The sequence below is a fragment of the Amphiura filiformis genome, chromosome 5 (genome assembly GCF_039555335.1).
Source record: "Amphiura filiformis chromosome 5, Afil_fr2py, whole genome shotgun sequence".
NCBI classification, from domain to species: domain Eukaryota; kingdom Metazoa; phylum Echinodermata; class Ophiuroidea; order Amphilepidida; family Amphiuridae; genus Amphiura; species Amphiura filiformis.
In genome coordinates this window covers 52,385,467-52,401,109 of record NC_092632.1, presented here as the reverse complement: position 1 = coordinate 52,401,109, position 15,643 = coordinate 52,385,467, and the positions used below count along the sequence as shown (strand labels likewise).

At 36.4% G+C, this 15,643-nt stretch overlaps 1 protein-coding gene across 1 annotated transcript in view; it reads left to right on the top strand.

The window, feature by feature from the left end:
- The window catches only part of LOC140153351 (polypeptide N-acetylgalactosaminyltransferase 2-like), a 264,123-nt gene extending 251,715 nt beyond the window's left edge, over positions 1-12,408 (top strand). Inside the window, exons 13-14 of the mRNA XM_072176081.1 lie at positions 395-514; positions 1,114-12,408. Of these exons, the coding sequence (XP_072032182.1) occupies positions 395-514; positions 1,114-1,275 (282 nt within the window). The 3' untranslated portion in view covers positions 1,276-12,408. The remainder of the gene's footprint in view (positions 1-394; positions 515-1,113) is intronic.
- The last annotated feature ends 3,235 nt before the right edge of the window (positions 12,409-15,643 follow it).

Below are 15,643 nucleotides of genomic sequence, written 5' to 3'. Positions count from 1 at the left end.
CATATCTCAATAGTGGCACTGGAGACATCCGGGCTCAGTTGTGTTGGATGGTCACATATATCACAAAATGAAAGAAATCCATTGTAATTTGGTTAAATGTCTTGCGTATATACAATGCCAAATTGGCACTTTTTAGGCAATAATTGCCAAATAGAGTGACCTATGAGCGTCAAAATAGCACACACCAGTTGGGCGTGTACTTTTAGAAAGTTACAGGCCCGACAGCAAAAGTACACGCCATTGGTGTGCGGGCATGTGTAAAAGTCCAGCCCTGGAGGTTTAACAAGGTTTAGTGTGGTTAGGGTTAATTGACACCGGAAGAATCTCTAAGGACATGCTCATTGTATTAGTAGTGTCTAAATCTTATCTTTGTTTTTATTTGTTCCTTTTCCAGGAATTTTCTTTTACCAAAGAGAAGCTTATCAAGCATGCTGATCTCTGTCTAACTGTAATATCAAAAACTTCAGGTGAACTGATTAAATTACAAGCTTGCCAGGGATATAATAAAAACCAGGTACGTACAAGTTTGTTTGTTTCTTTGTTTTTGAACTTGTATTCAGTAGAAAAAGCTAAGATTTTATATAACAGCATACAATTTTACGATTTTAAGTAAAAAAAGTCAATATATGCGTCGGGAAAAAAAGTTCATTTTGGCATTTGCGGGGGCAGCCAGGCAATTCTGCTAAGGCATGCTAGGGCACCAAGGCAATCACATGCTAAAGAATACATTCAAAGTTACACATTTTGAGGTGCACAAGGCAAAGGCATGGGGTACCCAAGGCAATTGCCTATGGTACCTCTGGTTATTTTTTTCCCTGCGCTAAATTCTTTCATATTTACTGTTTGAAAACTCTGATTAGCAGAGTTGTGCAGTTCTCCATTAACAAGTAAATATCAAGGTGCTAGTGCAAGAATGCCCTATCTGCTATAGCTGCTAGGTGTTATATTTTTTGGATGTATACAATATAGAATGCAGATATGATCAATGTTGTGGCACTAATCCCTGAATATTGTATTGGAATACCAACTTATATATTAAACAGTTTTTTATCTTGATATGCTTAGTGCAATTTGAATATTAATACTCTTGCCTCTTTCTTGTTTTCTTTGCAGAAATGGGATCAAATAGAAAATAATCGTATGTTTAAATCCCAAGGATCAGAATTTTGTATAGACAGTCGTGATTCCAAAACACAAGGACTTACAATAGAGCAATGTGACAAAAGGACTCTTACACAGCATTGGAAATTCTCTATGGGAAATCTTAGACATTGACCCTGGCTTTGAGGGCGCTTTTCTTTTTGTATAGTGACATTACAACAAAGTCTGGGGTCACACGGTTTGTCGTTGATTATGATTGTGTTACAATTGATTTATGACATGAGTTTGACAGCTCAAAGTCATCGGCATGGCATCAGCGTGTTGTTGTCCGTGAATGATGCAAGTTTTCTTCATTTGGCCAGCTAGCAGTGTGGTCAGGTCATAATTATGTGTGCAAAATGCAATGTGTGACTGCAAGTCATTGTAATACATTGTGTCTCATAATGGTTTATACCAATGTATTAGGCTATTCCATTTAAAATTCTCACTACCCCTGTGGAAGATTTTGGAAATACCTTCCACAGAGGGTAAATGTATATGAATTTCAAATGGAATGAACATATTAGGCAGCTCCATTTGAATTTCATGCACTCTCTGAGAAAGATTCAACCTGAATTTTCCACAGAGGGAGGGTGAGTTTCAAATAGAGTTGGTTAATATGCTAAATTCATTTGAAATTCATACTCCCCCTGTGGAATAACCATGGGGAGTGTGGACTTTAAATGGATTAGCCCACTGAGACATCCTGTATGATGTATCAATGAACTGTTAAGCTGAATTTATACTCGATCGCTGAGCGATTGCGATGCACCACTTTTGGAAAGCGATGGGCAATCACTGAATTTTGTGATGCATCGCTTGTCGTTTTTGCGGTGATAGCGATTGCAGACGACAATTAAAATATTTTAAATGCCATAAAATACATTTTAGAACATCCAATACTGTCAATAATTATTGCTTTGAATTAATTCATTACCAAAAGTTAATAATCAAAAAAGATCAATTAATTAGCAAAATAAAAGATCCAGTTGGTTGTAAATGATTGGTTGACGCATTCATGTGTCAAGCAACATTGCTTGGAAGTTGAGATTTCTTCAACTGGCAAAAGCGACATCGTTTTTAACTCAGCCATTTGTATCAATTGAGGCTCTGAAAACGGAAGTAAACACTGAGCATGCATGAGAATTGCTTTTCAGCAAAAGTGATCGAGTATGAATTCATCTTTACAGAAGTTGTGCATATCATATAATGCTGTGGCTTTGTTTGCATAATCATGAAGCATACATTTATTAAATGTAATTAGCAAGCTTTGTGCATTTGACAGCTGCCGACATCGCTACAGTCTTGCAATTGTGACAACATCAGGAACTTGTGACCAGATGAGGAAACAAACTTGTGTGTGACCCATGGCCAAAGTTGTTGCTTCCTGTTGAAGAGACTACTATGACTATGTTCCTGTTGGAGAGACTACTATGTACTACGAGAATTTCAGTGTTTTTTCATCTTATGTTTCCTTTTTGTACTGGTTTAGTGTAAATACTAAATTGTGGGAATTTGGGGAACTATTTTGTATGACTAGTTGCCTAGTAGAATATTATGATAGCTATAAATATATACAACCTGTGTACACTCGAATTATTTGAACATTTGTATCTATAATGCTGATATTGTAGTTTTAATTTTGCAGTTTTTCTAAAGATATTTAATTTAGTTGAATTATGGCAAATGTTTAGATAATTTGAGTGAAGTGGTGTCTATGCTAAATGGGGCCATATTTGTGTACAATTATATTAGCAACTCATTGATTAGATGATATGTGTTCATTTGTTTTTGTTTTGATTTGTTTTTGCAACTGCTATGACAAGCCAAGCAGCACAGTTGTCAGTGATTATTAAATCCACCCATAATCTGCATAGCACTCTATACTGTGTGTGGTTGAACTATTGTTAGTTTTTATGAGCATTGTGAGTGCTCTACAGAGAACACATGGCTTAACAAGATGGACTCCCGGACAAAAAGTAAAGATACATAAACCTGGGAACAAGTGAGTTTTCAGCCTTTCAGGAAATGTTTAATGACAGACACAGACTCGGCCTCTCTTACATTCAAAATGTAACACCGGAAGCTCATTCCAGAGCTGAGAATTGGCAACAATAAAAGAACAATCCCCAGAACTTTTGTACGAATGAATAGCAGTGAGCCTTGTCTTGTCAGATGAGGAACGGAGTCTGTGTCTGCTCTCAGTGGTTACTGTGTGACTAAATAATGTGATGAGCTTACTCAAACATGATGAAACTGTACTAGAAATGCAATATAAGTGATTTTGAAAGAGATTTTGTCACAACTCTGTCACAATCTTCCCATGATATAATCAAATTTTTATAGAGTGGTATGTCCAATTGAATATGTATATATAATACAGAGAGATTTCTATTATTTTGGTTCTGTAATCAAATACAAAGGTTATTATTAATTGCAGTATTTGATCTGTAAACCACTATACTCCGTACTGCTTGTCATCTTGGTAGTGACGTTACTGCATATTTTAGGTTGCGTAGCCTTGATAATACACTTGGGGGTACAATTGAAATGCTCAGTCACTTACCGAGATGGATTTTGAAATCTCTACCTATCAGTATGAAGGTGACAAGCAGTATAGGATTAGATGCATAAATTACAAACTTTGAGAAAAATTAATTATTACTGGTCAGCACCAAGAAATGAAATTTATTCAGAATAAGTTTCAAGATCCTGATAAAGAGGAGTATAAGAGTACATTGATATTTTACACATACTGTGTATACAATGTTAGTATTGATGTGTTATAGGGCTATTAGAGGATGATGTAGAGCATCAGGCTATTCTAGTTGAAATCCATACACACCCTATGGAAGACATGGCTGATTGGCCGTAATCTCCCATATGGGGTGTAGATTTCAAATGGATCACCCATTCAGGTAAACTCATTTGAAATTCACGATCCTTGTGTGGAAGAGTAAGGTTATTTCTTCCACAGGGGGTATTTGGATTGCAACTGGAATAGCCCATTCCCATCATGCAGTATTGCTGTGCTATGCAAACACTGATCAGTTATCTAGAGTTCTTGTCTAGATAAAAGGAAAAACTGCTGACAGTTTTACCAGAAAACATTTGGCTTGTTTAAAGCATCGTTGATGTTATTTGGAGCAGAAACTTGGGCCAAATGTTTTTGTGGAACACCTATCTCCAGAGTTGGTCTTGAGCAAACACTGGTCAAGTTCAGCTGTAGCTTTTTTGTGGCAAAAATCTAATCAAAGACCTGTAGTAGTTGATTTTTCATCTCAAAAAATTTCCAGCTGGCTCAGTTTTTTCCACCAAATTATTTCTGTGGTAAAATTAATCAAATTCTTATTTCGCATTAAGCAAGGTCAGCATAATACACTAATCTGTGACAAAAAGTCAAATGTAGAAAACTCTTTAACAACTGGTAAAATTGCCCATACTCATTGAGGTATTCCAGTTGAAATCAATACACTTATAGAATGACAATCTGGTAAGACATTTATATGTAGCATATATGCTGGAACAATGATGTCAGATTGCAATACCATTTAAAGAGTTTATCACTCAGATAAATGAAACAATATAAACCTCAATCACATTAAAAAACACTAAACAGAGTTATTAGTGGCATTTACTTCATTTTATTTTCTACTAGAAATATCTGTAGACAAATATTTAATTTGCATAATGGTTTTCGCGCACTACTGTATTTAAGTTGTATATATGTATCTATCATTTTTTTATTATTAATGTGTACCATTGATTAATGATTTGAAAGTATTCCTATGTGTGCTACAAGGATATTAGTGATTTTACTTTGACCAAGTCTAATAAGCAAAACCGCTTTTATAATGCAATGTGCATTTCAAACAAATGTAATGGGCTATTCCAGTTGAAATTCACACTACCCCTGTGGAAGATTTTGGAAATATCTTCCACAGGGGGAGTATGTTTTTCAAATGTAATTGGTCAGAGTTAATCATTTTGAAACCCATACTCCCCCTGTATTATGACTTTACCTACATCTTCTACAACTGGAGTGAGTATTTCAAATGGAAGTTACCCAATTGTCTATTCTATTTAAAATTCATACTCCCTCTGTAGAAGACTCAAGCTAAATCTTCCACAGGGGCAGTGTGGATTTTAAATGGAATAGCCCAATCGGTGCTACCGTAATGTTTGATTTGGACTCATAGATGATATAGCCTTCTTTGTAACTAATCAAATACAGATCGCAAAATAATTAAGGTACCAGTTATGTTTATCCTGTATATCCTAAACAAAGACAAATATGTCAAAACTAAAACCAGCAGCCAATGCCTGTGCCCATTAGCTCTGATTTAAGACCTCATGCGTTAAAATCGGTTGAGATTTAAAGAAATAGTGACCTAAAGAAGGAATACAATCGAAAGTTGCATAAATGGATTTGAATTTGCAATTTCCTTGGGATTTTGGATCATTGTGTCTTATCAACTCTGTCAAATCATGATATTCCTGGGACATATCCTGAGGATGTAGGAAGATGAACCATGCAGAAGATATGCTCTCTACACCCCATTACATGGTAAAAGAAGACCTGGAAGGCAAAGAACACCCTAATTGTTTTATATGCAAAAACTGTTAGGGGACTATGACAACTTTTTGCTGCCAGATTCCATTAAGCACTTTGGCTTCAAATCGTAGTGCATGGAGATACTTTGTAGTCACCTGCTTTGCAGCCGAATTTCTTACTGCACCACTGATTGGTTAATTACATGATATAATCATCTGATTAACCAATCAAAATAGAGCTTTTAGATCTCCCAGAAATTTTTAATTAAATCCCATTAAGCCTACAACTTTGTTGATTTTGGCCTCTGTGGTGAAATTAAAGCTTCCTATTCTAATATTCTTACCATACCTCTGATTGGCTCAATACTTGATACACCCCTCTTTGTAACCAATCAAAATAGTTCTTTCTTAGAGGGCAATACATCAGCAGGGATACAGACAGGAATCTCTGCTTTAAAGGTGGATAGCCCAATTGACAGCCTTATCCCCTATTGACAGCCTCATCCCCTACTTTACCCATTGAAATTGGGATATTTTGGCATCATTTTGGTGGCATGAACAAAAACGTGACCAAAAATCCATACTATCCCTGTGGAAGATTTAAGAAAAGACTTCCTCCCTGTGGGAGGGTATGTTTTCTAATGGAATTGGCTAGGGTTAATTATACACCCTTGGTATATGGCTTTACCTATACCTCGCACAACTGGAGTGAGCACTTCAAATGGAAGTTACCCAGTTGACTATTTTATATGAAACATATACTCCCTGTGTGAAGGTTAGCTAAATCTCTCACAAGGGAGTGTGGAATTCAGCTGGAATAGTCCATTGTGACATGTATCCACCAGACAAGGCACATATAGAGATGACAGAAAAAAGCCGTGTTCTACATGCGGATGTCCCTTTCAAGCAGGGTCGGTTGGTCAGTTTCAAACTTCTGCATGCAGGAATGGTAATAAGGTATTCAAAACATTTAATGTTTTTGGATATTCTGAATTATTTTCAGATGTTAATCACATACAATGCTTGGTGTGGGTGAAAGGTTCTGATGCATATGCCAATAAATGCCATTTTCAAAAATGCCATTTTCAACCTTTTTTAGTTATAGCCACCACCATTCATCCGCCCTGTAATGCTAGCTTAAAATGATTTCCTACTTTGAAAAATCCCAAGGTAAATTTTTGAAACTGATCAAAAGTAGCACATATTTTCTTATTATTTTTGGGAACCGCTGGCTTAAATCTTCCCCTGTTGAATAGGCTGTATAGTATAACAGTAGACTTAAATGTATCAACATTTTTGAGTTGTAGTTCCAGAGATTTGATGCTGTGTCCAATGAAATGGGCACTGATGTCACTGTCACATCAGAGTGAAAAATGGTATTGGATCCCAAAGGGGTACACACAGAGAGCTTAATTACCTTTCATATCAGGGTTGGGTCATCATATGAGTAGATCCAAACTGTGTATTGTCTATTCACAAGGGTCAAACACCTGGCATGACCCCCTCATGTTATTGCATACTCTCTTCATTTGTCAAGTATAATAGTTACCAAGGTAACCGGTAAATGTAATGCGTCTTGTCAATGTACTAATGTTTATATTGTCTATACAACCATTGTAGTATACAATGTACAATAGTGTACAGAAACAAAGGAGACTAATTTACATGATTTTGTATAAATTATGCAAATGAGGACAGGATTATTACAGTAAACCATTCCTGCCTTTGATGATGCTGTTTTTATGATATAACTATTTTATTCTGCTTTTATGTGCATATGGGCTAATCCATGTAAAGTCCATACTCCCCCTGTGGAAGATTTTTGAAATATCTTCCAAAGGGGGAGTATGAATTTGGAATGAAATTAGCATGAAACAACTCTATTTAAAACTTACCCTCCTTCTGTGGAATTTTTCTCAGAGAATGTATAGAATTCAAATGGAGCTACCCAATGTGCTAATTTTATTTGAAATTCATACTCCCTCGGTGGAAGATATTTCCAACATCTTCCACAGAGAGTGTTGATTTCAAATGGCATAGTCCAATGTGCTGAATTACAAACATGTGAGCAACATGGAATTGTAAACAAATTGCAGTTGTTTCCTTTTTGTTATTATTGTTATGCAATTAAGTGTATACAAAAAGTGATCTTTATGTTAATGGTGCATTTTAATTAGTTTATATGTTCATTTGCTTGCTTTCATTTCATCTTTATAGCTACATGCTCCTTGCATGTAAAAAGGAAAAAGACAGCAAAGTAACACTTCGTTACTTTTATGAGGTCATGAAATTGTAGTTGAGTAGCCAAGGAGATATGGACACTTTAAATAAACAGTTACATTTAAATTCACACTCCCTCTGTGGAAGATAATACTGCGCGCATTATTGCATTTTCAATTGCACCATAATCCATTGGGAAATTGTTGCCTGTTTATATTAAATTCTGAAGATTGAAAACAATATAATAATTGGATTTAATGCAATTCCCACACAAGAAATGCCAATATTTTCCACTGTTTGTTGATGAAAACTATTGTATAAACTGCCGAACTTGGTTGGAAATATTGTTAGAGTGTGTGGATTTTGTGTGATATATCATATAGCCCATTTTATTTTAGGTTACACTGAGTACCATACATGAACTAACTACAACAAGTGAAGCTAATAGGATGCCGCTTGTGTTTTCTTCTTGATGGTGGTGACTTTACGTACTTAATTACACAATCAAATTCTGAGCACATCTGCCTGCATTGATTTGTTCATGTCACGTACTGCAGAGAGGAAGGTAAATACAGGCACCAAAATAACCCAATACAGTAATGCATTTGCCTTGCTGCCCTTGCCTTGGTTCCTCTTCAGATGTCCTCCCCAACTTTGGACACATTCTTTAACATGTGAGAAATGCCTTGAAAATGGATGCCCTCAAAAAAAGTTATGAACAATTAAATGTTACTCATAACTTGCTGCACCTGACGTGCCAGCATGCGCTTAGCATGATTATAGCATGCATTCACCACATGACCACTAGTAGCTTTGACCAATGCCACTGCATGTAGAGCACAAAACCTGACCAACCTTTTTTTATAACCCCAAGCTTCCCATTCCATTGCTGCTTATGTCTTACTATTCATTGTCAAACTTCCCACAAATGCTTGTCTGGTAACTTTTCAATTGCTGAAGTGATTTTGGAATTGATATCACAATTTCCAAGTATTTTATTTCTCTGTAGTTCTTGTCAATTTATTGTCTTGTCTATATTTTCAGCCTTGTTTTGAATTAGTAAGTTGCTGAAATGCCATTTGGGTCATGCTGGGAGACATGTATTGTGAAAGCAAATTGCTGAAGAAAGAGTTACCAATAAAATGGTTATTGATTGATTGTGCAAAAGTTTCCCATTCAAATCTCAGAGGAGATCCACTGATTTGAAGGTCTGTTCTGAAAGGTTCCCAATTTGAAGGGGCACTATATTGAAGGTGTGCTTTCTAAACGTCTGTTCCAACAAGAACCATGTGACTTGAAGATGCCAATGAATCTTTCAAATAGCAAACCTTATGACATCTTTCAAATAGCAGATCTGTAATTGAAACATTGTTGTGTGAATAGATTCTTGCAAAAGTAAAATCTGATTTTTACAAAATTGTGAAGAAAATAAACCTTCAAACTTAGTCTCTTTATAGGACATTAATTCAGTATTAACCCAGCTTGGTGTACTACAAGCTAGTGCAAATTGCAGTTTTATTTGCTTGCTTGCTTGCTTGCTTGCTTGCTTGCTTGCTTGCTTGCTTGCTTGCTTGCTTGCTTGCTTGCTTGCTTGCTTGCTTGCTATGATAGTTACTGCAGATGAACTAATCTATACCCTCCATTTGAAACACTGTATGGAAAGGGGAAAGCTTACAATTTATTGTTTTTACAAGCACAATCCATTTTATTTGTCTAATTTCTATGTATGTATCAAAGATGACATGGGGCAGTATACATATATGTATGTATTTTACGTAATGTAGGACATTCCATTTCTATATTGTATGTACCATGATTATTATGATTAATTATTGATTCTTTTACTTTGTTTTTATTAAGCTGTAACTATTAAGTTTGTATCAGTGGCATAGCTACAATACTGTTCATCAAAGTTCCTTTTACAAAAGCATGTAGCGCATAATTATGCAGTGCCACTGCTCAGCTGCTTGCATGATCTAACAATAGTCACCTACAGCATGAAGATATTCCAAGTTGACAAGCATTTATGGCACATGCATACCCCTGATAAAAGGATGTTTGATAATCGTTTAAATAGTATTTACATGGGGCCAGATTTCACTCAGTATCCATAATTGTTTGGGTGAATCATCCCTGGTATCTATGCCACTGGTTTGTTTACCTGTACAAGTTCTTATGTTGAATCATTTGTAGATTGTTGCTTTTATCGCTTATTCTGTTCATTTGTTAGCTAAGAATACTACACATTACTGAGTGCATAGCAGGAATTCATCTAGAGGTTTTTGTTTTAGCACTTTCCCCAGAGTGTGATTAATTAAATCTGATCAACCAGATTAGCTAGAAACACCAACATTGTGAGCAAAACCTTTGGTCTTTAGCTGAGTGGATGACCTAGGATTGTGGGTGTTTCTATCTGGACCAGATTTTAAAATGAATCACAATTTGAACATTTTCCCAGGTGAATGAGAGTGTACACAGTATTACTTTTTCCAGATAACATTCAGAACTGTCAAGTTATGACAAATGTGTGAAAATATTTTGAATCCTTGGGCTTGATACTAAATGAAAAACTAACTGCACAACCATCAAAACGGTGAAAGCCATCAAACAAATTGATATTTCACATGAATTGCGTCAGAGAGAATGGAATCATTTTGAACCAAAGGTGCTAAATTTGATTATAAATGCAATTTTATAGTGTATATACAATACATGCTGGGGTATACTGGCAATAATTTACTTTGGAGGAAGATTGTGAAGTTGTACTGCTGATCTACCCCAAAATAAATTTAACAGAACAAATGTACACAAAGCTTGTGAGACTTAATTAAAATAGTTCACACATATTTTGTATGCACCACATCATATGGTGACTTCTGTTTTGAAATTGGCAGTGTTCAACTATGCTCTAAGTACTGGGCTATCCCACCCGACACCCTTGGAGACATGACACCTATGGAGACATGACCTTAATCTTTCCCCAGAAGTGTGAATTTCAAATGAGGTTATCTGAATGGGGTTATCTATTTGAAATCTACACCCCTTGTATGGGAGATTAGTGTCATGGTTTTCCATAGGGGTGTAAGGAATTCAACTGGTATATCCCACTGTGAGTCAGATGGGGCAGCACTGTCTCCTCTCCATTTAGGTATTTCCTTCAGTAATGTCAGAAGCACAATTGAATGGAGATGAAGCAGTGTGCTCTGAGTTGGTACCTCTCACTTAAATGACACAATAATAACATGATTTTGTTTAAACAGTAAAGACACTGACAGTTTTACTTGTTAACAAAATATTGAAATGAAATGTGCTTAATTTACAAAAGGGAGATACATATGTTTGGTAAATCGGAATGGATTATATATATGATTGATTGGGGCTTCTGAATGCTACTAAGGACGTTGAGTGGAAGATTTAGCAGAGTTTCTGATAAAGTAAAGATAGACTAATTTCAGTTTCGCATTTTGGGCCAAATGGGGTTAATTATAATAAATAACTGAATGAGCAACATGGAAAAATTATGCACATATTTTAACTAGATTTGAATAGGTCCATGAAATCCACACCAAGAGGGTGTCAAGCTGAAGTTTTGATTATATGTTTACGTAGTCAATCATTCTAGGTTCCCATCTTTACAACTGGGTGCCTATGTTTGGGCAAATGGGCATGCTGAGTCAACTGGGTAGGCAAAATAATTTACTAGATGGGGAGCTACGTATCCAGTTAACACACTACCAAGTACTGCTTTTGGCTAGTGTTATTGCAAGCATGCCTGACAAATGCTGTGTTACTATAAACCATTCCCATATAACCTGTGACGCTGATTGCTTCATCATCACAAGTTTCCTCCAACTGCTGCGATTTTGAGCCATCAATGTAAATTGTTGTGGCCGTAACATTCCATCGAAATCTCACAATAAGCGCTGAATACACTGTAACAGTGTGCACTGTTGTGGAGACTGTCACTTTCTGTGTGGCTGAATGTACAGTGTATTCTTTCAGAGGCTTGTCCGACTTGTGACATACATGAATTGAAATTTGAGCTGATAATGGGCCCTTACTCAGACAATGAGAGGGGCAGTGTGCAAGCCCTCTATAATCATTATGAAACAGGACTGGTTGATAGTCATGTGGGAGTTGTCAGTATGCAGTAATTACAATAAAATGATGTAGAAGTGATGTTGTTTAGAAACCGTCATAATTACCAAATGACTCATTTGAATGGGCCTAGTGTGCAGATTGTATAGAAATTAGGTCATATATCCACTTTCATTTCAACTGCCTAACCAATTTTATGTACCTCCATGTTTTATGAATAAATAGTTATTGACAATGAAATTTATAGGGAGAATGATGATTTGGTAACTATTTCTACAGATTCAGAATGCTAGTGAAAGCTAATTGGTTTGACCATAGCATACAACCAACAATGTCTTAGTCATTGTGCATAAATTGTTAGCATTTTCTGTATTTGTAGTGCAATGATTAAGGGAATAAAGCACCAAAATCTATTTTCACAATTATCAAATATGACTTGCGTGTGGTGTCATTATTTTGAATTTGTTGTCAGGCAGGGAGATGTGTAAATGAAGAGCAGGGGACAGAGTGCCAGGTGGAGGAAGGCATCCTTAGTGGAAAGGTGGGTAGGGTAAATGGATGTCAGGTAAGGAGGGTTCCTTTCCAGTCTAGTTTGATGTTTTAACAAAAAATTCGGGTATATCCTTCATGTAAGCATACACAATATTATTTATTATTATTACACAATATTTATACGCTGTATGTAGAAGTGATGATGTAACAGGATTAACTACCATAGCAATAGGTTCAAACTAGTACGTTTATGCAGTACCTCTGCATTGAACCATATCATGTTGATCACTCCCACCTGTAAGATTACTATCTTTGAAAAGACTATTGTATTCAATCAATGATTGCAAACATACACAGGTGATGAGTGCAATCTGTGCAGGGCGATGTTTAAAAAAATTGTTTTAACCTATTGCTATGGTAGTTAATCCTGTTACATCATCACTTCTACGGCGAATAGGGCACTCTACGGAACACAAAAACAAGAAGCATCAAAACAAACCAATACACTGGGAAAAATTGCAGACAAATTAACTCTGGAACAGGTGTGCTGTCAGGCAAAGTTTGTTTGGCTTATGACAGGTGAAAAATAGGGACTTGTAACATTGTGTATTGATATAGAATGGTGTGTACGCAATTAGGCGCACTTACACGTTGCGTAAGCGCGGATAGTGCTCGCTTATGTGAATTTAATCGAGGGTAAGTTTGAACTTCATTTATTTGCGCAGTAACAAAAACCAAATAATTTTCGCATATTATAAGTCGCACAAACTTCAGTGTGGGAAGATTGCCAGGAGGTCTATAATGGAAATCTGGGTATGGGGATGGGGATGTCAGCCGAGAAGGGCTACACATTTCAGTCCCTCGGGTAATTGATTTGAAGAAACTGGTTTAGAGAAGGGATGCTTCTCCCAAACATTTCCCCAAATCTAAAGAGAAAAAAATGATAATTTTTCACTAATCCCAACAAAATTAGTGACAAATTTGCTAGAATGAGGGTTCCACTGAGTTTGTAGTGGGGATTAGCTCCGACTTCTGCAAGACTAAACTCCCAATAACTTCATCCCAAGCTAACTCTGATGTAAGTAGAGGTTTATAAGCCGTCATCCCCATGCAGAAAATGGTCCTTTCCCAATGCTTTGTTTGCAATATTTGGCCACTTTTTTGGTCACAGAGTGATTAGTCATTCATAACCTCATGAATATGCATGATGCGTGTGATCCAATCATATTTTATTATCGTACGCCATGGAATAGAGTAAAGATTATAAGAACGCTTCCGTCTGAAGATCTGTCCATCCGTCCTTCCTTCATTGTGAAAAATTATTTCTCAATAATTGTGTTTGTAGTCGCTATTATTTATAAACAGGAATAAATGTAATAGAGTTGGTATGATTGTGTGACGTTTTTGTTAAAGTTTGTTCAACAGAAAAATTATATCGGATTATGTTTTACTTTTGATGTGTTTGTTAATTGGTTTTAATGGTTAAAGTTTCTTTTAGTAGAGAGAAACTGTAAAACTATACCATTGATTTAGAAACACTGTATATAATTGTTCCTGATTTTTATAGCACCTTTTGTTATAAAGAAGGTCACTGTAATCACTTTGCATTGTGGGACATGATGCCATCAATCCCATGTCTAGCCACTAATCTACACTCATAAAACTAATATCATTAGATTAAATGGCCATTAAAATTGATAAAAATCTAGATATTTGGGTTGCCTTCAATTGGAAATTGTCACAGTTGATGAACATAGAACGTTATACATGCAATGTCAAATTGGGGGGGGGGGAATGGGGCCCCCAATGGGAGCTTTGATGTGAGATGCTGAAATCCGAGGGGGGGGGAGGGCACTCCCACTGTGAAGGTGACGCGTATGTGTAGGGCTGTTAAGACCCCCTTTTTCACCATCGCTGTCACCAAAAGGCCCCATTACCAGTACATGCTGTGTAAACCAAAGACCCCATATTTTTCCTTTAGATCTATCACACAAAGACTTTGAAATAACAAATCCATTTGAAGTCATTTAGAACTAGAAACATTATCACCAAAGATTTTCACAGCAGCACTGGAAGAGGTTTTCAAAAAGTCTAACCTAGAGAGAAAAGGAATCAACATTGACGGGGCGATGTTAACAGATCTTAGATTTGCAGATGACGTTGCCCTAACATCGGTGAAGGATATGGAAGATCAACTGAACAGCTTGTGCAAAGAAAGTATACATGTGGGACTGCAAATGCACAATGGAAAATCACAGTTTATGACAAACTTTGAGACAAAAGAAACAATCGCAATAGCAATGTCATTATTTATATTGAAAAGTTGGCACTTGTTTGGAATGACATTTGGAGGGCCAACCTTTTTGAGCATTTTTCAATGACATTTCCCCCCAAATAACCAGTGGATCCTGGGTTTCTCATCCAAAAGTCAGTTTATATTGAACTTCCTTCCCACAAGGTAATAGGGAGTATTGCATAACAAAAGATTCATCTCTGCTGTTATGTTAAAAGAGGAAGTGCCACCAGAGCAGTTCTTCTAGGGTGAGCCAAACCTGCCTGGTTATCAAATTAATCAGTGACAAGGTTAATTGACAGATGCTCATTGATGTTTTAATGTTATTTTCCATCACTTAGCACCTGTTAAATTCAGAGATAACCTTATCACTGATTAATTTGATAACCAGACAGGTTTGGTTCACCCCAGAAGAATTGCTCTGGCGGGGCTTCCTCTTAATACAGGGTCCATGAATTGGGAAACATGTGACTATACCATGGCCTTATGACATTGCACCACTGACTTACCTAAAAGATATTGTTCCTTGTATACAGTACATGATTATAATATTGTTTAATTATCTGTCAATAAATTATTGTTTTGTTATTTATGGAGTGAAATTGAAAGATTTACAGAGGAAGCCCCACCAGAGCAGTTCTGGGGTGAATCAAACCTGCCTGGTTATCCAATTTATGAATGACAAGATTTTGACATTCTGAATTTGACAGGTGCTAGTTGATGCAATAACATCAAAACATCAATTAGTACCTGTCAAATTTCGAGATAACCTTATCACTGATTAATTTGATAACCAGGCAGGTTGGGTTCACCCCTGAAAAACTGCTCCGCTCCTCTTTAAATATA